This window comes from Ornithorhynchus anatinus, chromosome 21 (genome assembly GCF_004115215.2).
Source record: "Ornithorhynchus anatinus isolate Pmale09 chromosome 21, mOrnAna1.pri.v4, whole genome shotgun sequence".
In the NCBI taxonomy this organism is placed as follows: domain Eukaryota; kingdom Metazoa; phylum Chordata; class Mammalia; order Monotremata; family Ornithorhynchidae; genus Ornithorhynchus; species Ornithorhynchus anatinus.
In genome coordinates, this window is record NC_041748.1 from 1290975 (window position 1) to 1313345 (window position 22371).

General features: G+C 69.3%; 2 protein-coding genes across 7 annotated transcripts in view; one reads left to right on the plus strand and one right to left on the minus strand.

Annotated features, from left to right (window-relative positions):
- The first annotated feature begins 269 nt into the window (after window positions 1-269).
- LOC114806112 (BLCAP apoptosis inducing factor) lies at window positions 270-22163 on the plus strand. Of its 3 annotated transcripts, none has more exons than XR_003754215.2 (3): window positions 270-329; window positions 4351-4440; window positions 21847-22163. XR_003754215.2 is itself a non-coding variant. In XM_029049285.2 (3 exons), the coding sequence occupies exon 3, from the start codon at window positions 6409-6411 to the stop codon at window positions 6670-6672; it is 264 nt and encodes an 87-aa protein (XP_028905118.1). In that variant the 5' UTR covers window positions 270-329; window positions 4351-4440; window positions 6293-6408; the 3' UTR covers window positions 6673-6700. The 3 variants fall into 3 exon arrangements, 2 of the variants coding, with proteins under 2 accessions (XP_028905118.1, XP_028905119.1); XM_029049285.2 differs by lacking the exon at window positions 21847-22163 and adding an exon at window positions 6293-6700; XM_029049286.2 differs by lacking the exons at window positions 270-329; window positions 21847-22163 and adding exons at window positions 4029-4205; window positions 6293-6700.
- The window catches only part of SRC (SRC proto-oncogene, non-receptor tyrosine kinase), a 29645-nt gene continuing 18334 nt past the window's right edge, over window positions 11061-22371 (minus strand). For 2 of the 4 annotated variants that reach the window (XM_029049283.1, XM_029049284.2), the window contains exons 5-14: window positions 20209-20241; window positions 19475-19573; window positions 19223-19326; window positions 17918-18067; window positions 17509-17664; window positions 17239-17418; window positions 17060-17136; window positions 16791-16944; window positions 14826-14957; window positions 11061-11395 (exon numbers count right to left, since the gene is read on the minus strand). In XM_029049283.1, the coding sequence (XP_028905116.1) occupies window positions 11187-11395; window positions 14826-14957; window positions 16791-16944; window positions 17060-17136; window positions 17239-17418; window positions 17509-17664; window positions 17918-18067; window positions 19223-19326; window positions 19475-19573; window positions 20209-20241 (1294 nt within the window). In that variant the 3' untranslated portion in view covers window positions 11061-11186. The remainder of the gene's footprint in view (window positions 11396-14825; window positions 14958-16790; window positions 16945-17059; window positions 17137-17238; window positions 17419-17508; window positions 17665-17917; window positions 18068-19222; window positions 19327-19474; window positions 19574-20208; window positions 20242-22371) is intronic. The other 2 variants (XM_039915061.1, XM_039915060.1) reach the window with 1 other exon arrangement.

The window sequence follows — 22371 nt, forward strand, 5'->3', positions numbered from 1 at the left end:
AGCGGTGCGCATGCGCGCGAATGGGGCTGCCCGCGGGGGGAGCGGTGCGCATGCGCGCGGACGGGGCTGCCCCGCCCGACGCCTGACGGAAAATGGCGCGGGGTCGCCAGCGGGAGAGGGACGAATCGTGCGCCGCGGAGCCCGTCCCGGCGCGGGAGGGAGGGGAGGGCGTCCCGCCGCGGCCCGGCCGGGGCGTCCGGCGGGGTGGGGCGGGCGGTGCGGCGGGCGGGCCGGCGGGCAGCCCGGGGGAAGGGGCGGGGCGGGGGCGGCGCGGCGCAGCCGCAGTGGGTCGGGCCGTTCCGGCGGGGGGCGCCATGGCCGCACGTCAGGTACTCGAGCGCCGCCCCCAGGCCCGGCCGGGCCGGGCCAGCCCGGGCGGCCCGCCTGGCCGCTCCTCTTGGGCCGCATGGGCCTCCCCTCCCCTCCCCTCCCCCGCCTGCCCTCGCCTGCCCTCGCCTCCCCTCGGGCCCAGCGCCACGCAGCCCGTCCCCCTCAGCCTTCGCCCTCAGCCCCCACTTCCGGCCCGGCTGCCCCTCACACCACACTTCCGGTCTGGCTCCCCCTCAGCCCCCTCACTGGGCCTGTCTCCCTCTCAGCCCCCCACTTCCGGCCTGTCCCCCCTCAGCCATGTCCCCCTTTAGCCCCCCACTTCCAGCCTGTCTCCCCCTCAGCCCCTCACTTCCGGTCTGGCTCCCCCTCAGCCCCTTCAGCCTCATCCCCTCTCAGACCCCCACCTCCGGCCTTGTCCCCCCTCGGCCCCCCACCTCTGGCCTGTCTCCCCTCAGCCATGTCCCCCCTCAGCCCCCCACTTCCGGCCCGTCCCTCCTCAGCCCCCCCAGCCTTGTCCCCCCTCAGCCCCCTGAGCCTTGTCCCCCCTCAGCCCCCCACATCCATCCTGTCCCCCCTCAGCCCCCCACTTCCGGCCCGTCCCTCCTCAGCCCCCTCAGCCTGGCCCCCCTCAGCCCCCCACATCCATCCTGTCCCCCCTCAGCCCCCCACTTCCGGCCCGTCTCCCCTCAGCCCCCTCAGCCTGGTCCCCCCTCAGCCCCCACATCCATCCTGTCCCCCCCTCAGCCCCCCACTTCCGGCCCGTCTCCCCTCAGCCCCCTCAGCCTGGTCCCCCCTCAGCCCCCTCAGCCATGTCCCCCCTCAGCCCCCCACTTCCGGCCTGTCCCTCCTCAGCCCCCTCAGCCTGGTCCCCCCTCAGCCCCCCACATCCATCCTGTCCCCCCTCAGCCCCCCACTTCCGGCCCGTCTCCCCTCAGCCCCCTCAGCCTGGTCCCCCCTCAGCCCCCCACATCCATCCTGTCCCCCCTCAGCCCCCCACATCCATCCTGTCCCCCCTCAGCCCCCCACTTCCGGCCCGTCTCCCCTCAGCCCCCTCAGCCTGGTCCCCCTCCAGCCCCCCACATCATCCTGTCCCCCCTCAGCCCCCCACTTCCGGCCTGTCCCTCCTCAGCCCCCTCAGCCTGGTCCCCCCTCAGCCCCCCACATCCATCCTGTCCCCCCTCAGCCCCCCACTTCCGGCCCGTCTCCCCTCAGCCCCCTCAGCCTGGTCCCCCCTCAGCCCCCCACATCCATCCTGTCCCCCCTCAGCCCCCCACTTCCGGCCCGTCTCCCCTCAGCCCCCTCAGCCTGGTCCCCCCTCAGCCCCCCACATCCATCCTGTCCCCCCTCAGCCCCCCACTTCCGGCCCGTCTCCCCTCAGCCCCCCACATCCATCCTGTCCCCCCTCAGCCCCCCACTTCCGGCCTGTCCCTCCTCAGCCCCCTCAGCCTGGTCCCCCCTCAGCCCCCCACATCCATCCTGTCCCCCCTCAGCCCCCCACTTCCGGCCCGTCTCCCCTCAGCCCCCTCAGCCTGGTCCCCCCCTCAGCCCCCTCATCCATCCTGTCCCCCCTCAGCCCCCCACTTCCGGCCTGTCCCTCCTCAGCCCCCTCAGCCTGGTCCCCCCTCAGCCCCCCACATCCATCCTGTCCCCCCTCAGCCCCCCACTTCCGGCCCGTCTCCCCTCAGCCCCCTCAGCCTGGTCCCCCCTCAGCCCCCCACTTCCGGCCTGTCCCTCCTCAGCCCCCTCAGCCTGGTCCCCCCTCAGCCCCCCACATCCATCCTGTCCCCCCTCAGCCCCCCACTTCCGGCCCGTCTCCCCTCAGCCCCCTCAGCCTGGTCCCCCCTCAGCCCCCCACATCCATCCTGTCCCCCCTCACCCCCCACTTCCGGCCCGTCTCCCCTCAGCCCCCTCAGCCTGGTCCCCCCTCAGCCCCCCACATCCATCCTGTCCCCCCTCAGCCCCCTCAGCCTGGTCCCCCCTCAGCCCCCCACATCCATCCTGTCCCCCCTCAGCCCCCCACTTCCGGCCCGTCTCCCCTCAGCCCCCCAGCCTGGTCCCCCCTCAGCCCCCCACATCCATCCTGTCCCCCCTCAGCCCCCCACTTCCGGCCCGTCCCCCTCAGCCCCTCAGCCTGGTCCCCCTCAGCCCCCCACATCCATCCTGTCCCCCCTCAGCCCCCCACTTCCGGCCCGTCTCCCCTCAGCCCCCTCAGCCTGGTCCCCCCTCAGCCCCCTCAGCCTGGTCCCCCCTCAGCCCCCCACTTCCGGCCTGTCCCTCCTCAGCCCCCTCAGCCTGGTCCCCCCTCAGCCCCCCACATCCATCCTGTCCCCCCTCAGCCCCCTCAGCCTGGTCCCCCCTCAGCCCCCCACATCCATCCTGTCCCCCCTCAGCCCCCCACTTCCGGCCTGTCCCTCCTCAGCCCCCTCAGCCTGGTCCCCCCTCAGCCCCCCACTTCCGGCCCGTCTCCCCTCAGCCCCCTCAGCCTGGTCCCCCCTCAGCCCCCCACATCCATCCTGTCCCCCCTCAGCCCCCCACTTCCGGCCTGTCCCTCCTCAGCCCCCTCAGCCTGGTCCCCCCTCAGCCCCCCACATCCATCCTGTCCCCCTCAGCCCCCCACTTCCGGCCCGTCTCCCCCTCAGCCCCCTCAGCCTGGTCCCCCCTCAGCCCCCCCACATCCATCCTGTCCCTCCTCAGCCCCCCACTTCCGGCCTGTCCCTCCTCAGCCCCCTCAGCCTGGTCCCCCCTCAGCCCCCCACATCCATCCTGTCCCCCCTCAGCCCCCCACTTCCGGCCCGTCCCTCCTCAGCCCCCTCAGCCCTGGTCCCCCCTCAGCCCCCCACATCCATCCTGTCCCCCCTCAGCCCCCCACTTCCGGCCCGTCTCCCTCAGCCCCCTCAGCCTGGTCCCCCTCAGCCCCCCACATCCATCCTGTCCCCTCAGCCCCCACTTCCGCCGTCTCCCTCAGCCCCCTCAGGCCTGGTCCCCCCTCAGCCCCCACATCCATCCTGTCCCCCCTCAGCCCCCACTTCCGGCCCGTCTCCCCTCAGCCCCCTCAGCCTGGTCCCCCCTCAGCCCCCCACATCCATCCTGTCCCCCCTCAGCCCCCCACTTCCGGCCCGTCTCCCCTCAGCTCCCTCAGCCCCGTCCCCCCTCGGCCCCTCACCTCCGGCCCGTCTCCCCCTCCGCCCCTAGGCCCACCCCCGCTCTCCTACGACGCCCCCGCGTCCCCCTCCCCGGCTCGGTCCCTTCACTCCCCCTACCCACACACGTAACCACGTTGGTATCTGTTAAGCGCTCACTAGGTGCCGAGCACCGTCCTGAGCGCTGGGGGAGATCCAGGGTCATCGGGTGGTCCCCCGCGAGGCTCCCGGTTAATCCCCATTTTCCAGATGAGGTCACCGAGGCCCAGAGAAGCGAAGCGACTCACCCACGGTCACCCGGCTGACCCGTGGCCCAGCAGGGATTCGAACCCGTGACCTCTGACCCCCCCCCCCCCCGCCAGCCCGGGCTCTCGCCACTGAGCCACGCTGCTTCTCTAATAATAATGTTAGTATTTGTTGAGCGCTTACTATGTGCGAAGCACTGTTCTAAGCGCTGGGGGGATACGAGGTGATCGGGTTGTCCCACGTGGGGCTCCCAGTTTTAATCCCCGTTTTCCAGATGAGGTGACGGAGGCACAGAGAAGTAAAGTGACTTGCCCAAAGTCACACAGCTGGCAAGCGGCGGAGCGGGGATTCGAACCCATGACCTCTGACTCCCAAGCCCGTCTCTAAGACACGGCGGGCTCGTCCGCGATTTGAACCCGGGACCTCTCGCACCCAAAGCGAGAATCACACCCCTAGACCAACGAGCCACATCACACGCTCCCGCCCCAGGTCCGGCTCCTCTCCCCGCACCGCGTTTCCCAGCCCCAGTCCACACGCAAAAATCCGGAATTCGAACCCGGGTCTCCCAAGGCCCCGTCCCGTGTCCCAGCGGCGGCGCCGCCCGTTAAATACCCTCCTCTCTTTTGCTTCGTAGGATACGACTCTACCCTGTTTCTGACCGAAGGACACCTTGGGTCCTAGAATATTTCCAACCTGTCAATAGTCACTCGCCCAGCAACCTGCGGTGAGTCCTTCAGCTCCTTCCATCTTTACGCTCTTTCTCCCTCTAAAATCAAAAAAACCCACGTGCGGGTGAGCGAATTTTTCTTTTCTTTCCGGCCTTCCGTGGCGGGCTAAAACAATCCACTTGAAAGGAAAGAACTGACGGTCCACCTCGTGTATCTACCCCGCTGCTGGGGACGGCGCTCAGCACATAGGAAGCGCGGGGTGAAGCGCCGTAACGATGATAATCAGACATCCCGTCGCACTGGGATCGGGGGCCGGATCGGAGTCCCCGTTCGAATTCTGCCTGGCCAGATTATTGTAGTTTCCTATCTCAGTCACCCCTTTATCTTCCCGGAGGAGAACTGTCATCTAAATCTCCGTTTCCGGGCCGAAGCCTTCCAGAGGGTTTGCGTGCGCAGAAGGCAGCCGTTGCTCAAGGCTTCGAAAATCCAGAATTCCCGCCCGCGAGGCCTCTCGGGGTTAAACGACGCTCCGCGGTTTCCATTTCGGGAGCTGCCCTGCGGGTCTCTTCATCCCCTGCCCCCCGAGGGCCGACTCGGCCCGGCCCGGGGGGCGGGTTCGAATCCCGGCTCTGCCGGGTGACCTTGGGCAAAGCACTTGGCTTCTCCGGGCCTCGGTTCCCTCATCTGTAAAATGGGGCTGGAGTCTGTGAGCCTCGGGTGGGAGGCGGGACTGGGTCCGAGCCCTGTTGGCTTGCGCCCACCCCAGCGCTTGGTACGGTAAGCGCTTGCTTGACAGATACCACAACCGTTGTGATTATTAGGCACCGAACGGGCGCTCAGCAAGTAATGGACGGCGTTTACTGAGCGTCGACCGAGGACAGAACGCTTGGGACAGCAGAGAATAATGGCGCCGGTGGGCCCCGTCCCTTCCCTCGAGCAGCTTAGGGCGCGGCGGCGTTCCACCCGATTTGCGTGCGTCCACCCCAGCGCTCAGCACAGTGCCTGGCGCGTACTAGGTGCTTAACAAATGCCGCTGCGGTTATTACTACCGTCTCAGTAAACGCAGCTGGCGGCCCCGCCGGCGGGGACGGGGTTCGAGCCGCGGGAGCGGAGCCCGGTTATCGGGCAAACCGCCGACGGGATCGCTCGACGGCCAGATTCCCAGAGGGCGGGACGGAGCCTCCGTCTGACTCTCGGCTTCCAAGATCCAGGCCGGGCCTCGTCGCCCCGCGACTGCATGCCCAAATTTGGGAATGGCTCTCATCTCCCTAGCGATCCGTCACCCGAGCGGGATAACCGTGGCACCTGCTCAACGCCGACCGCGTGTCGGGCGCCGCGCTGAGCGCCGGGGTAGAGAGGAGCTCGTCGAGTCCCCCGCGGGGCTCCCGGCCCTCGGTGGGAGGGAGCACGGGGTCCGAATCCCCACTCTGCAGAGGAGGGAACTGAAGTCCCGAGAAGCGACTGGCCCAAGGTCACCCAGGGGACAGGTAGCCGGGGTGGGATCAGAACCCGGGCCTGGGCGCTTTCCCCTGGACCGCGCTGCTTAGCGGAGGGAGAGAGCGGACAGAGCCGGACCCGGGTTGGCGTCGCGGCTCTGCCGTGTGACCCCGGGCCAGCCGCTCCCCGTCTCCGGTCCTCGGTTCTTTCCCCCGTAAAACGTCGAGCCCCGTACGGACCGTGTCCAACCCGATTAGCGTCTGTCCGCCCCGGTGCTGGGCCCGTAGCGAGAGCTTAACCAACGCCACGGAAAAGAAAAACAAAGCGGGCACCTGCGGAGCGATACCTGGCTCCGTCTCGAACTCTGGGACCCCAAGACCCCCCGAGGGGGCGGGGAGGGGGCGTCTCCCGCGACCCCGGGATTTAGGGAGCGGCGCCGGCATCGCGGTCTCGTCTCTCTTTAATCCCCAGGCTCGGGGGGCCGCCGGAGACCCGCGGCCGGCGGCAGCCACGGCCGCGGCGGACCCGACCGGCCGGCGCGAGTGGAGAGGGGGCGGAGAGGAAGCCCCCCGGCCCCCCCGCCCGCCATGTACTGCTTGCAGTGGCTGCTGCCCGTCCTCCTGATCCCTAAGCCGCTCAACCCGGCCCTGTGGTTCAGCCACTCGGTGTTCATGGCCTTCTACCTCCTGAGCTTCCTCCTGGAGCGGAAGCCCTGCACCATCTGCTCCCTGGTCTTCCTGGCGGCCCTCTTCCTCCTCTGCTACAGCTGCTGGGGAAGCTGCTTCCTGCTCCACTGCCCGGGCTCCCCGCTGCCCCAGCTGGCCCACGACCCCGGCATCGTGGCCACCTGAGGCCCGGCCCGGGGACCCCCCCCCCCCCCCCCGCCCCCCGGCCGACCGGAGCCCGGGGCTCGCGGCGGCCGAGAGGCCGGCCTCCGCAAGCGGGCCGCCGGCTCTCCCGTCGCCTCCCGGATGGACTCCGTCTCCCCGAGAAACAGATTTCCAGAGTTTACAGAGATTCCCGACGGTCGGGACGGCAGACGTTCGGCGGCGGGGATTTCGGCCGGGGGGGGGGGGGGGGGCGGCGGGCGAGGGGGGGCGGTTCGGGGGGCTCGCTCTCCTTTTTCTGGGCGGCGGTCTCTCCCCCCACCTCTCGTTCCCCGCCTCACATCCCCCCACGTCGGCTTCGAGCCGGCGGGCACGTGGAAGCGTCCCGCCCGGGTGGGGGTCGGCGTTCCCCGCCGCGCCCCCGGTCGGGCGTCTCCGTCATCCGTGGGCCCCTCTCCGCCGTTTTTTGTTTCTTCTCCCTTAGAGGAACTCAAAGCCAAGAAGGAAGATTCCTTTCTGTACAGTAAGATGTTTACTCATGAGAAACGGCCCCACCTCTCCACCTCTGGCCCCGTTTCCGGGCCGGGGCGCTTGTGAGTAATCTTCTCCTTGGCGGCGCTCCCCGAGGGAGAGGGGGTGGGGCTGGGACCCGACCCCCCCACCCCTCCTCCAGCTCTCGATTTGGACCCGAGACAACACCGGGGAAACGTCGGGCCGGGGCTCGGGGTCCCTCCGCCTTTCTGTTCATCCACCACCCCGCCGTCCAACGTGTTTAATAAAGCTTTCCAAACTTTGGTTTTCGAACTCGTGCGGGGCGAGGCCCCCCTCCTGGCAGCCCGAGCGACCTTGCGGAGGCCCGGCGGCGGGACCGGGCGACCCGCGCGGCCGGGCTTTCGAGGGTCCCTCGGGGTGAAAATCTTCACCCGGGGGGCGGGGGCCGCGCCTTCTCCTTTCCTTCGCCCCTCTGCCACTCCCCGCAGCAAGCGGGCCGCCCCCGAAGCGTCGCCAAGAGCGGCCGCCGGTTCCCAGAACCGTCTCGGGCGCCTCAGCGTAACCACCGGCCTCGTCCTCTTGTCCGGCGGAGGAAAATCGAGCCGCCCTCTGGCTCGAGAAAGACGCCGCCGACCCAGACGGGCGGCGCGGACGGCGAGGGGACCCCCCCCCCGCCGCCCCCCGCCTCGGCAAGAGGTGACGGTCGCGGTGTTCACCGAGCACGGCGTCCTGCACCAAGTCCTCGCCTGGGGCTCCCGCCGCTTCCGTTCAGGGTCGGTCCCGTCACCGGCGCTCGGAGACGGGGCGGGGGCTCTGGATGCGGTGACGGTTTGCGCCCGAGACCGAAGCCGCCGGGGGAGTCTCCGCCCCCTGCCCGGGAGTCTGGGGCCCTGGGGGGCGGAGGGGGCCGTGCATCCCCTCTCTGGCCGCCGGTATCCGTTCGAGACTTGATAGGCAGCAACCGTTCCCCCCCTCCGGGGCCGAGCCCACGTTCCCATCGGGTCGGCCGTCGACCTTCTTACTAAATGACCACGGCGGTAACCGCGGTACTCGTTAAGCTCCGTGCCCCGCACTGCGCTGAGCGCCGGGCTAGACAGGAGATCATCGGGTCGCTCACAGTCTGAGGAGGAGGGAAAACGGATCGAGTCCTCGTATTTACAGACGAGGGAACCGAGGCCCAGAGGAGCAAAGTGCCTCGCCCGAGGCCACCCAACAGACGAGCGGCGGAGCCGGGAGGAGAACCCGGGTCCTTCCGACTCCGGGCTCTGCCCGCTAGGCCGCGGGGCTCCTTCCGCTGCCCCGGCCCCTCGGAGCCCGGAAGGCGGCGGCTCCCGATCCCCGAGAGCTCGGACACGGTTCTTCTCCCGACCCCTTCCCCCCGGCCGGGGTAGCCGCCGCTTCCCGACGTTCCCCACCGTTCCCGTCCCAGCTGACGTAACGGCCCCGCGCCCGCCCCGGACCACCGGTTCCCCCTCCGCCGGGCGGCTCCCTCTGCTTCTGCCCCGGCACGTCCCACCGACTTAGTTTTCCTCCCTCCTGGAAACCGAGTTCCAAAGCTCCCCGAGGGGAGGGATCTTCCCTGCCCGTCGGACCCCCTTCCTTCTCCCGTCCTAAATTGGAAGCTCGACAAAGAGGCGAAGCGGCCGGTCCCCGGAGTTCAAAGTAGCGGGGCTAAGCGGGAGACTGGGAGTGGACGAAAGAACGACGGTAATGACGGTCGGAGTATTTGTTAAGCACTTGCTACGGGCCAGGCGCTGTACTGAGCGCTGGGGTGGGACTCGGCCTTAGATAAAGGAGAGGAGCGACGTGGCCTGGGGGGGGGGGACCCGGGACCGGGGGTCCGAGGACCCGGGTTCGCCTCCTGACCTCGCCCCTTACCTGCTGGGTGACCTCGGGCGAGGCGCTCGGCTTCTCAGTTGCCGCCGGTCTCCGAGACCCCGCCGGCCGCGGGGAGCGGGATCCGCCGACGTGGGCAGACGGGACGGCTCGCGAGGTCGGGCCGGGTCCCCTTCCGGAGCCAAAACGTCCGGTCATCGGCCCTCCTCTTCCCCCTCCCGGCAACCCCGGGCAGGGGTGGACCCGGGGCCGCAGCATTGGCCAGGGTTCCGCACCTAATTGTGCCGTTTAAGCGCTTACTACGTGCCAGGCACCGGACCGAGCCCCGGGCGGATACAAGCAAAGGAGGTCGGACCCATTCGCCGGCCCCCGTGGGGCTCACCTGCTTCGGGGGGAACAGAGGCCCTCGCCGGGGCGGTTGTTTCCCGTCCTGGAAGTCCGCGAGAACCGTGGCTCCTGCGTCTCCTGACACCCCCGGGTTGGGCGGGCGTATTCCCGAATCTTGGAAAACCGTCCCGGGCGACCTTCCCGAGGGCCCCGAGTGGCTACGGTGGGTCAAGCGCCCCGCCGGCCCCCGGGGCGGCTACGGGGTCATCACGGGACGGGCCAGCGGCCCGGGCGGGGCGAGGACCTGGCCGTCCCGACTCCCCGAGGTTTCGGGGTCGGGTCGTCTCGGGGGCCGAGCCGGCTTGGGGAAGGAGGGAGGAAAGGAAGAAAGGGAGCGTGGCCGGCGAATCCTTCGGCTTCGGGGCGGCGTACGGCTCCCGGGCCGCGGAGGGGGGAACGCCGTCCCGGGTCCCGCCGTCTCCGCGCGGGAAGGGGAGGGAGTCGCGGGCCGTGGGGAGCCGGGGTGAGGGGGACCTCCGGGACCCCACACGGAGGCCAGAGCCCGGCCGAACGGGCCGCCCCGTCCCCCGCCGCCCGTCGTCGGCCTTCCCCGGGGCCGAGAGGGTTCCCGGTGGTCGATCGGGGGGCCGGCTGTGATCCCCACGGGCCTCGACCCGGACCCGAAACCGTATCGAAGAGCCGGGGGGGATCCGGCGTCCTCCCGCGTGGGGGGCTCGGGACCCCCCTCCTCCCCGTCAGTGCCGATCCCCGCCCCCCCCACCGCCGCACACGCCGACCCCCCCCCCCGCTGAAGAATGAGGTGCGCAGAGGAGAGGTCTGCTTCTCGTTTAATCGGACAAAATGTCGACTATTTACACCACCACCTTGGGAGTTTCAGAGAACGTTCCCCGCCACCGCCACCCCAGCTCTTTTACAAAACACCGTTAGAAAAACCCGAGGGGGTCCGCGCGGCCTAAACGACCCCCCGGCCGCCGGAGGGAACGGGAGGGGCGGGAGGGCGCGGGGCGGAGGGGCCGGTCTCCGGGGGGCAGGGGGGGGACGGCGCCGGTCGTCAGCGCTACGCTTCCGGGGCCGAGGCCTCCCGAACCGGCGGAAGGGCCGAGCCCGCGCGCCGTCGCACGGGCGCCCGCGCGTCCGGACGCGCGCCCGCACGCCCGATGGCCCGCCCGGGATCGTCCGGCGCTCCCCGGGGCGGCCGCCGCCCTCCGGGCGAGCCCGGCGCGGAGGGGCCCGCCCTCCGCCGCCGGAGGCGGGCACGCCGGCACGCGGGCCCTGCCCTCTCGCTCCGCCGGGGCGTCTCCGTCGCCCCTCTCGCCTTCACCCTCCGCGGCTCCGCTCCCGAGCCCCCGACCTAGCGTACGTGTGGCACGTCGGGGTCGCCCGCCGCCCCGCGTCCCCGTGCCCCAGGAGGCCCGGTACCGCGCCTCGCCCCCAGCCGGCGTCGAGTACGGTGCCCCGCGCGCAGGAGGGACCCTGGTGACTATGGGGAGGACGCCGGGGGGGTGGGTCCCGCGCCGGGATGCGGGTCCGGCCCCCGCAGACCGCCCCCGACGAGGGTCCGCCCCCTCGGGCAGGGACGGGGGTCGGGCGCGAGGAAGAGGGCGGATTCCCCCTTCCCCTCCGTCACCGGCTTCTCCGGGCCTCGGTCTCCTCGTCCCGCGAGCGCCGGGGAGGACGGGGAGGGAGGGGACGGCGTCCGACCCGACGAGAACCCGGTAAACGCTTAAATACCACAGTCACCGCCTCTCGCCGCCCCCGCGCCCCGAGACGGGGCGGCCCGGCGCGGGGAGGGGGCCGCTCCCCGAATCTCACCCCCGGTGCCCCCGAGACGGGGCGGCGGGGGTCCGGCGCGGGGCGGGGGGCTATAGGTTCTCGCCGGGCTGGTACTGGGGCTCGGTGGCGGTGAAGTAGTCCTCCAGGAAGGACTGCAGGTACTCGAAGGTGGGCCGCTCCTCGGGGTCCGGCCGCCAGCACTGCCCCATGAGCTCGTGCAGCGACTCCGGGCACTCGGGCGGGCAGGGCATGCGGTACCCTCTCTCCACCTGGTCCAGCACCTCCCGGTTGACCATCCCTGCGGGCGGGGCGCGGGCCGAGGGTGAGGGGGACGCCCCCCCCCGGGCCGCCGGCGGGCGGGGGCGCGCCCCCGGAAGGGCGGGACCCCGCCCGGCGTCCGCCTCGGCCGGAAAACGGGGCCGGGGAGGACCGGCGGCCCCACGGCGTCTCCGGCCGGTCCCGTCGCCCACATTAGAACCCGTCGCCGCCTCCATCCGGCGCCCAGCTGGCCGGCCCGGGCGCCCGGTACGGGGCTCTGCACCCAGTAGGCGCTCAATAAATACCATCGAAGGAACCAATAGTCAGCGCTTAACCACTAATAATAATGTCGGTGTTCGTTAAGCGCTTACGACGTGCCGAGCGCCGTTCGAAGCGCTGGGGGAGATACAGGGCGACCGGGTGGTCCCACGTGGGGCTGGCGGTTTTAATCCCCATTTTGCAGATGAGGTGACTGAGGCACCGAGGAGTGAAGTGACTCGCCCACCGTCCCACAGCTGACAGGTGGCAGAGTCGGGATTCGAAGCCATGACCTCTGACTCCCGAGCCCGGGCTCTTTCCACTGAGCCGCGCCGCTTCGGTAACCCCTACTATCCTAATAACGACGATGATGGCATTCGTTAAGCGCCTACTATGTGCAAGGCACCGTTCGAAGCGCCGGGGAGGAGACAGGGTGATCAGGCGGGCCCACGTGGGGCTCGCGGCCTTCATCCCCATTTTACAGAGGGGTAACCGAGGTACAGAGAAGCGAAGGGACTCGCCCGAAGTCACACGGCTGACGGGGGGGGGGGGGGGGCGAGCCGGGATTCGAACCCACGACCCTCGACTCCCACGGAGTCGCGCTGCTTCTCTACTTAGACCGTGAGGCCCCTCGTCGGGCCGCGCTCGTCTCCACCCGCTGCCGAACGACGCTTTCCAAGCGCTCGGCCCGGTGCTCTGCACACGGTGAGCGCTCCAGAAATATGACCGAATGAATGAATGACGTTTGATCGAGTAGAGGGCCCGCCACTCGGTAAGCGCTTAACAAATAGCACCATTATTATGTTTTATCTGGTAAAGCGCCTGGCACGTAAAAAGCCCTCGACAAATGCCATTATCATGATGTATTATCTGATGGCGTGCCTGGAGCGTAGTAGGTGCTTAGAAAATACTATCATCATCATCACTATTATTAATAGGGATTACCTGGTCCGGTACCTGGCACCCAGTAAGGAGTTGACAAATACTATTACCGTTATAGATTATTTGATGCCGTGCCTGGCGCGTAGTAGGTGCTTAACAAATAATATTATTATTATTATCACTATTATTAATAGGGATTATCTGGTCCGGTACCTGGCACCCAGTAAGGACTTGGAAAATACTATTATCGTCATAGGTTATTTGATGCCGTGCCTGGCGCGTAGTAGGTGCTTGGAAAATAATATTATTACTATTATTAATAGGGATTACCTGGTCCGGTACCTGGCACCCAGTAAGGACTTGACAAATACTATTATCATTACAGGTTATTTGATGCCGTGCCTGGCGCGTAGTAGGTGCTTAGAAAGTAATATTATCATTATTACTATTATTAATAGGGATTATCTGGTCCGGCACCTGGCACCCAGTAAGGACTTGACAGATACTATTATCGTCATAGATTATTTGATGCCGTGCCTGGCGCGTAGTAGGTGCTTGGAAAATAATATTATTGCTATTATTAATAGGGATTACCTGGTCCGGTACCTGGCACCCAGTAAGGACTTGACAAATACTATTATCATTACAGGTTATTTGATGCCGTGCCTGGCGCGTAGTAGGTGCTTAGAAAGTAATATTATCATTATTACTATTATTAATAGGGATTATCTGGTCCGGCACCTGGCACCCAGTAAGGACTTGACAGATACTATTATCGTCATAGATTATTTGATGCCGTGCCTGGCGCGTAGTAGGTGCTTGGAAAATAATATTATTGCTATTATTAATAGGGATTACCTGGTCCGGTACCTGGCACCCAGTAAGGACTTGACAGATACCATTATCATTATGGATTATTTGATGCAGTGCCTGGCACGTAGGAGGTGCTTAACGAATATTATCATTATTACTGTTATTAACAGGGATTATCTGGTCCAGTACCTGACACCCAGTAAGGACCTGACAAATACTATTATCATCATCGATTGTTGGATGCAGTGCCTGGCGCACAGTAAGTGCTTAACCAATAATAATATCATTATTACTATTATCAGGTATTATTTGGTCCAGTGCCCGGCACATAGTAACCACTTAATAGATATCGCTGGCATCATTATTCTGCATTATTTAGTTCAGCGCCTGGCACGTGGCGCCTAACAAATCCGTGGCTCGGTGGAAAGAGCCCGGGTCTCGGGAGTCAGAGGTCCCGGGTTCTAATCCCGGCTCCGCCTCTTGTCAGCTGGGTGACTCTGGGCGAGTCACTTCACTTCTCTGGGCCTCAGTTCCCTCATCTGTCCGATGGGGATTAGAAGCGTGGGCCCCCCGCGGGACAACCCGATGACCCCGTCTCTACCCCGGCGCTTAGAACGGGATCACCCTATATTTATTTTGTCATCACCCTATTTATTTTGTTAATGAGATGTACGTCACCCCGATTCCATCTGCTGCTGTTCGAATGAGACGCTCTTCCCCTCGATCCTATTTACTGCCGTCGCTCCCGTCCGTCCGTCTCCCCCGATCAGACCGGGGGCCCGTCTCTATCCGTTACCCATCTGTCCGTTCCAAGCGCTCAGTCCGGTGCTCTGCGCCCAGTAAGCGCTCGACAGATACGATCGAATGAATAATAATAATAATAATGTTGGTACGCGTTAAGCGCTTACTAGGCGCCGAGCACTGTTCCAAGCGCTGGGGCAGACACAGGGGAATCAGGTTGTCCCACGGGGGGCTCACAGTTAATCCCCATTTTACAGAGGAGGTAACTGAGGCCCAGAGAAGTGAAGTGACTCGCCCACAGTCACCCGGCCGACAAGCGGCAGAGCGGGGAGTCGAACTCATGACCTCTGACTCCGAAGCCCGGGCTCTTTTCCACTGAGCCCCGCTGCCTCACGCTGCGTGAATGGACCAACGGTGCTTGGCACGTAGTGAGCGCTTGACGAACGCCATCGTCGTTAGGACCGTCACTGTTCTTAAATACCGCGATCGTTATTATCGCTCTTATTGAGGGCCGAGGACCCGGGGGCCCCCCCGGTCCGGGCGGGGGGGAGCCCGGGGACCGAATCCTCGTCTCCCCGACGAAGCAGTTAAAGCCCGGCCGAGTGACTCGGCCGAGGTCGCCCGGCGAACGAGCCCGGATGGGGAGCCGGGACCCCCCCCCCCCGCCGCCCCCCCGGCGGCGGCTCCCTCCCCGAGGCCGCGCGGCCTGGGCGTCCCGGAGGGGCTCCCGCGGGGCGCGGCGCGGGCACCCCGGGGCGGAGGCGGCGCCCGCTTACCCGGGTAAGGGACTCTGCCCTTGGTGGTCAGCTCGGTCAGCAGGATGCCGAAGGACCACACGTCCGACTTGATGGTGAAGCGGCCGTACAGGGCCGCCTCCGGCGCCGTCCACTTGATCGGGAACTTGGCCCCTGGCCGAGAGAGCGAGAAGGATAACGGCTCGGCGGGAAGAGCCCGGGCTTTGGGGTCCGGGGTCACGGGTTCGAATCCCGGCTCCGCCCCTCGTCAGCTGGGTGACCGTGGGCGAGTCGCTTCACTTCTCTGGGCCTCAGTTCCCTCATCCGGAAAACGGGGGTGAGGACCGGGAGCCCCATGGCGGGGGCAACCCGATTCCCCCGTGTCTACCCCAGCGCTCGGAACGGTGCTCGGCCCACAGTGAGCGCCTAACAGATACCGACATCATTATTATTATCTGTTAAGCGCTCACTACGTGCAGGGCACCGTTCTGAGCGCTGGGGGAGACACGGGGGAATCGGGTTGTCCCCCGTGAGGCTCACGGTCTTCATCCCCATTTTCCAGATGAGGGAACTGAGGCCCAGAGAAGGGTCTCGCCCACGGTCCCCCAGCCGCCGAGCGGCAGAGCCGGCATTCGAACCCGTGACCCCTGACTCCCCAGCCCGGGCTCTTTCCACCGAGCCGCGCTGCTTCTCAATGACCACACCTCCGGGACCTGATGAGCGCTTACTACGTGCCGGGCGCTCTACCAAGCAGCGAGTCAGCAGGCTGTGGGTTCTATCAGAGAAGCAGCGCGGCTCAGGGGCGGGAGGCCGGGCTCGGGGGTCCGAGGTCACGGGTTCGAACCCCGGCTCCGCCGCCCGGCAGCTGGGGGGCCGCGGGCCGGTCGCTTCGCTTCTCCGAGCCTCAGGGTGACCTCATCTGGAAAATGGGGATGAAGACCGGGGGCCCCACGGGGGACGGGCCGGCCACCTGGTAGCCCCCCAGCGCTTAGAACGGCGCTTGGCACCGAGTAAGCGCTTACCAAATGCCATCGTTATTATTATTATTATTATTATTATTATTAATAATCCCGGCTCCGCCACCCGTCTGCGCGGGCCTCCGCCCCCTCCTCTGTAAAACGGGGATTCAGAACGAGAGCCCCACGTTGGGACGGGGACTGGGTCCAACCTGATTCGCTCGTAATAATAATAATAACGTTGGTATCTGTTAAGCGCTTACTACGTGCAGAGCGCGGTTCTAAGCGCCGGGGCAGACACGGGGTCATCGGGCCGTCCCCCGGGAGGCACCCGGTCTTCATCCCCATTTTCCAGATGAGGCCACCGAGGAGTGAAGTGACTCGCCCACGGTCCCCCGGCTGCCGGGGGGGCGGGGCCGGGGTTCGAACCCGTGACCTCCGACTCCCAAGCCCGGGCTCCTCCCCCTGAGCCCCGCCGCTTCTCCGGGTCCAGCCCGGCGCCGGGTCCAGTGTCCGGCACATAGCAGGCGCCCGCCGAACGCCACGCCGCCATTAATAACGTTGGTATTCGTTAAGCGCCCACCGCGTGCCGAGCGCCGTTCTAAGCGCCGGGGTGGGTGGGCACGGGGGGAATCAGGTCGTCCCCCCCCCCGTGGGGCTCCCGGTCTTCATCCCCGTTTTCCGGATGAGGTCACCGAGGCCCGGAGAAGCCAAGTGACTCGCCCACAGTCCCACAGCCCACGCGGGGCGGAGCCGGGATTCGAACCCACGATCTCCGACGCCCGGGCTCCTCCCACTCAGCCGCGCCGCTTCTCGAATTATTATTACAGGCGGAGCGGGTCGGACCCGGCCCCCGCCCGCCGCGGGGCTCCCGGTCTCCATCCCCATTTAGCAGATGAGGCAGCCGAGGCCCGGGGAAGTGAGGCGACCGCCCCCCCCCCCCCCCCCCCGCCCCGAGGCAGATTAGAACCCACGACCTCCCGCCCCGGAGGAGGCCCCGCGGGAGACGGGCGCGCCGTACGCCAGGGTGGCTCCCGCCGGTCCCGCCCACCTTGCCGGGCCGTGTACTCGTTATCCTCGATGAGCCGCGCCAGCCCGAAGTCGGCCACCTTGCACACGAGGTTCTCGCCGACCAGGATGTTGGCGGCCCGCAGGTCGCGGTGGACGTAGTTCATCCGCTCCACGTAGGCCATGCCGGACGAGATCTGCGGGGACCCCCCCGCCGGGCGCCGCCCCCCGCCTTAGAGGGGGCGCGACGGACGGAGCGGCCCCTCGCCCCGACCGTCGGGGAGACCCGCCTCCGGTCCCCGCCCCGCTCACCTGAGCCGCCATGTCCACCAGCTGGGGCAACCGCAGGTACTTGCCCATGTCCCCCTTGAGGAAGTCCAGCAGGCTGCCTGCGGGCGGGGGCGGGGAGGCAGACGGGGCCCGGGCTCAGCCTCGGGCGGCCCCCCCGGCCCCCCCCGGCCCCCCCCCCGGCCCCCGCCGGCGGCCCTCACCCTTGTTCATGTACTCGGTGACGATGTAGATGGGCTCCTCGGACACCACGGCGTACAGCTGCACCAGCTTCTCGTGCCTCAGTTTCTTCATCACCTGCGCCTCTTGCAGGAAGGCCTCCGGCGACATGGTGCCGGGCTTCAGCGTCTTGATGGCCACGCGCGTGGTCCCGTTCCACGTCCCTGCGGGAGGGCGCGGGTGGGTGGGGCGGCCCCCCCCCCCCGCGCCGGTCTCCCTCCCGGTGCCCGGCGGCGGGGCGGGGGAAGGCTTACCCATCCACACCTCCCCGAAGCAGCCCTGGCCCAGCTTGACCTCGAGGCGCAGGGACTCGCGGGGAATCTCCCAGGCGTCCTTGGCCAGGCCCTGGGTCTGCGGCTTGGCCGTCGGGCAGACGCCGGCGAGCCGGTAGCACAGGCCGTCCGCGTGCTCTGGGGGCGGGGGACGCGGCGGGGGTCACGGCGGCCCCGCCGCGCCCCCCGCCCGGGTCGACGGTCACCGCCGGGGCCGGGGGACGCGCCCGACGACCCCCGTGTCCGGCGCCCGACGCGGACCGGGATCCTCCTCTGCCGGGGACGCGCCCGCGCCGCCCCGGGGCCCCGCGGGGGTCCGTCCGACGGTCCGCCCGCGCCGTCCGGACCCCCGCCCCCGGACCCCCCCCCAGCCCCTCCGCCCGGCCCGTACTGGAGTAGTAGCCGACGAGCTGCTGCAGGCTACTGAACTGCGTGCGCGAGGTGATGTAGAAGCCGCCGCTGTCCAGCTTGCGGATCTTGTAGTGCTTCACGTTCAGCCCCTTGGCGTTGTCGAAGTCGGAGACGGAAAGGCAGAAGGCACCTGCGGGCGAGGGCGAGGGGCTCGCCGCGAGGACCCCCGGCCGCCTCCCCGCCCCCCCCGGCCGCCCCTCTCCGGCGGCCCGGTGGGACCCGGGTCCTGATCCCGGCCCCGCCGCCCGTCCGCTGCGGGACCTCGGGCCGGTCGCTTCCCCTCCCTGGGCCTCGGTTCCCTCCCCGGGAAGATGGGGGTGAAGACGCGGAGCCCCCCCCCCCCCGTCCCGCCCCTCGCACCTGCCCCTCCCCCGCCGGTCACCCGGTGGGCGCTTAACGAGCACCGTGACTATTAACGAAAATAATAACGCCGGGTATCTGTTAAGCGCTCGCTATGTGCCGATCTAAGCGCCGGGGGAGATACGGGGTCCCGTCCCACGGGAGGCTCACACCCTTAATCCCCGTTTTCCAGCTGAGGTAACCGAGGCCCAGAGAAGTGAAGCGACTCGCCCACGGTCACGCAGCCGACGGGCGGCAGAGCCGGGAGTCCAACCGGTGACCTCCGACTCCGGAGCCCGGGCTCCTCCCACGGAGCCGCGCTGCTTCCCAGCGCTCCGCCCGCGGCGGGAGCTCACTCCACGGCCCCGGGGGGGGCGGAAGGCCGGACTCGGTGGCAAGAGCCCGGGCCCGGGAGGCGGAGGTCACGGGTTCGAAGCCCCGCTCCGCCACCTGGCGACCGCGGGCCGCTCACTTTGCCTCCCTGGGCCTCGGTGACCTCGTCTGGGAAACGGGGATGAAGCCCGGGGAGCCTCACGTGGGACGGCCCCACGAGCCGGCATCTCCCCCAGCGCTTAGAACGGCGCCCTGCGCGTAGTAAGCGCTTAACGGATACCAACGGGATCATCGTGGCCGAGCGGCCCGGGCCGGAGGGCCCGCCGGCGCCGGGCGTCCCCCCCGGCCCCGACCACGGCCCCGGACGCCGGGGTCCCCCGCGGGGCGTCCCGCCCTCCCCGGCTCCCGCGCCGGCCCCCGGCCCCGCGGGAAGCCCTCGGCTTTCTCGGCCGGACCCCCCCGCCCCGTCCGGGAGAAGGGCGCGGACGCGTGCGGGGGTCGGAGGCCCGGGCCCTCGGCGAGCGGTCCCATGGCTCCGCGCCCCGGTCTCCCCGGCCCCGGGACGGGGTCCGGGGGGCGGCGGGGACCCCGCGGCCCCGGGGAAGCCGACTACCTTTGGTGGTCTCGCTCTCCCGCACCAGGAAGGTGCCCCGGGGGTTGCTGGGATTGAGCAGAAGACGCTCGGACTCTCGCCTCGTTATCTTGCCGAAGAACCACCTGCCGGAGAGGAGAGGAGGGGCTCCGGCGGGCCGCCGCCGGCTCAGCCGCCCTCCCCCCGGCCCCCCGGGGGGGGGGGGGGGCGGGAGGGCGGACCGGGGCCTCGGGTTCGAGGGGGGGCGAGGTCAGCGGGGGACCGGACACTCACTCCTCGGCCTGGATGGAGTCGGACGGGGCCACGTAGTTGCTGGGGATGTAGCCCGTCTCCCCGCTGGTGAGCGAGTGGGCCAGCCACCAGTCTCCCTCCCTGGCGGGGGCGAGAGGAAAGAGACGGGGCCGGAGGTCAGCGGGGAGGCCCGGAGCAGGCCGAGCCCCCCGGGGGGCGGGGGGAGGCCCCGGGCTCCCGGCGGACCCGGCTCGCTCTCCGGTCCGGGGGTCTCCCTGAAGACGCCGCAGCCGGCTCCGGACGTCGGTCCCCCGGCCCCCCGAGGCCGCCGCCGGCGACCGCCGGGCGGGCGGGGGCCGTCCCCGCCCTTCTCCGGGTGGGCGGCGCGGAAGCGAGGGGGGGGGTCACCTGAGGCGGCGGGGAGGGGCGCGCGGCACTCGAATCCGGGACGCCGGGCCCCCCGGCGGCCCGGACCCGGCGGCGACGGGGGCCGGGCCTCCCCCCCCCCCGGCATCTGGGACCCGTCCCCGCCCCCGCCCCGCCTCCGATCGGGATTTAGACCGGCGGTCTCTCCGGGGCGGGGAGGGGAGGCCCGTCCGGCGGCCCCCGGAGACCCGTCCGCCCGCCCCTCCGCCCCCCCGGCCGGGGCTCGGGTCCGCCCGAGATCGGCGGGACGGGCCCCGAGGAGAGCCGGGCGTCGAGAGGGAGCGACGCCCGCGGGGCCGGGGCGGCCGGCGGGGGCCGGGGGGCGGGGCGGGGGGGGCGGCGGCAGGTACCTTTGGAGCCATCTGAATTTGAACCAGGTGTTGCTGGAGCAAGGGAGATCCAAGAGAGGCGGAAAATGGCACGGGCGAGGAGAGGGACAGAGCGGGCGAGAGAGAGAGAGAGAGAGAGAGAGAAGAGAAAAGCAGAACGGCCGTGGTGAGAGGCAGCCGGAGGAGCGGGCGGCACGGCCCCCGGCCGGGGGCTCCGGCCGGCGGAGGGGGACGGACGGAAGGACGGGCCGGCGGCCCCCGCGAGCCGCGCGGGGAGCCCCGGTCGCCGGCGGGGAGAAGAAGCCGGAGCATCGTCGCGAGGACGGTAGCTGTCGAGCGCTCCCTCGGCACCCGCCCGCTTAGAAGGGCGCCGGGGGCGGGCGGAGCCGTCGGACGCGGGCCCCGCCGACCCCGTGTCCCGGCCGAGGGGACCGAGGCCCGGAGGGGCCCGGTGACTCGCCCGGGGCCCCGCGGCGGACGGGCGGCGGAGCCGGAGTCGGGACCCGGGATCCTCCCGGCCGCCGGGCCCGGGCTCCGGCCGCCGGACCCGCGCCGCCGAGGCGGAGGGAGAGACCGAGGCCCGGAGGAGGCGAGGGACGGGTCGGAGGCCTCACCGCGGGGCCGGCCGGGACCGCCCCCCCCCCCCCGACCCTCCTCCCGCCCGCCGCCTCTCTCCCCTCTGAGCTGGGTGGCCTCCCCTCCCCCCGGGGGTTTTAATCGGGGGGGGAAACGGTACCTACGGAGCGCTCACTGCGCGCCGGGCCCCGTCCTCGGCGCCGGGGCGGACGCGAGGTGAGAGCCGGGACCCGGAGGGGGCCCAGGCAAAGAGGCGGGGGCTTCATCCCCGCTTTACGGCTGGGGAAACCGAGGCCAAGAGCGGTCGGGGGACTCGGGCGGCCACCCGGGCCGCCGAGACGAGGGGGGCGGAGCGGTGAGGTGGCACCCGCCCGGCGTCAGCGCCGGGAGAGCGCGGCGCGGACGCCTCCGGACGTTTCCCTCGCGCTGCTCTTGGAAACGCGCACCCCGCCGGGGGTCCGCCCTCTCGCCCTCCGACCCCTCCGGGCGCCCCGGGCGACGGACGGGCTCACCTCTCCGGCCCCGCGCCGCCCCTCTGCCCCCTCGCCCCCCTCCTCCCCTCCTCCCGGCCCCGCGGAGACGAGGGCGCGGGGACCGGGCGGCCCCGGGCCCGCCCCGCCGCCGGACACCACTGCCCGGAGGGTCTCTTGGCTCCGCGGCCCGCATCGCACCGGCAGAAGCCCCCGGGACCCCCGGCGACCCCCACTCCCGTCCCCTCCCTTCAATCCCAGCACGTCCGGTGGGGACGAGAGCTTCCGTGGGGATGAGAAGGACGCAGAGTCCCCGGGGGTAGCCCGCTCTACCCTCGGGAATAATAAAAATCGTGACGACGACGGTGCTTGCTCGGCGCTTACTGTGTGCCAAGCACCGCTCTAAGCACGGGGGTCGATACGCAGATCCGCGTCCCATATGGGCTCACGCTCTCAATCCCCATTCGACACCTCGGGTCTCGTAATGATAGCGACCGCGGTATCTGTTAGGCGCCTAACTACGTGCCGAGCACCGTTCCAAGCGCGGGGGTGGACGACGGGGGTCGAGCAGGTCGGCCCGCACGGGGCTCACGCTCTTATCCCCATTTTACAGACGAGGTGACCGAGGCCCCAGAGGAGGGAAGCGACCGGCCCGAGGCCGCCCGGCAGACGCGCGGCGGAGCCGCCCCTGGAAAGGAAACGGTCGACTAGTTGAAGACCCTGGATCGATCCAACAGCGTCCGCGTTCCCCGGCGGCCCCGGAGACCCACGTCCTCCCGCCGTCCGAACGGCAGCGTCCGAGAAGCGAGCGCGAGGCTCGGGGACGGCCGGGGGGGCCGCCCGGGCACCCGGAACGACGAGAGTGACGACGACGATGGCGTCTGTCAGCGCTTACCACGTGCCAGGCGCTGTTCTAAGCGCTGGGGTGGATGCGGGACGATCGGGTTGGACGCCCCCCCCCCCCCCCCGCCCCCCGCCGTCCCTGTCCCACGGGGGGCTCCCGGTCTCAATCCCCATTTTCCAGATGAGGGAACCGAGGCCCAGAGAAGGGAAGCGACTTGCCCGAGGCCACACGGCGGTGGAGCCGGGGTTAGAACCGCTGGCTTTCTGACTCCGGGAGCCGGGTGCCATTCGGGTC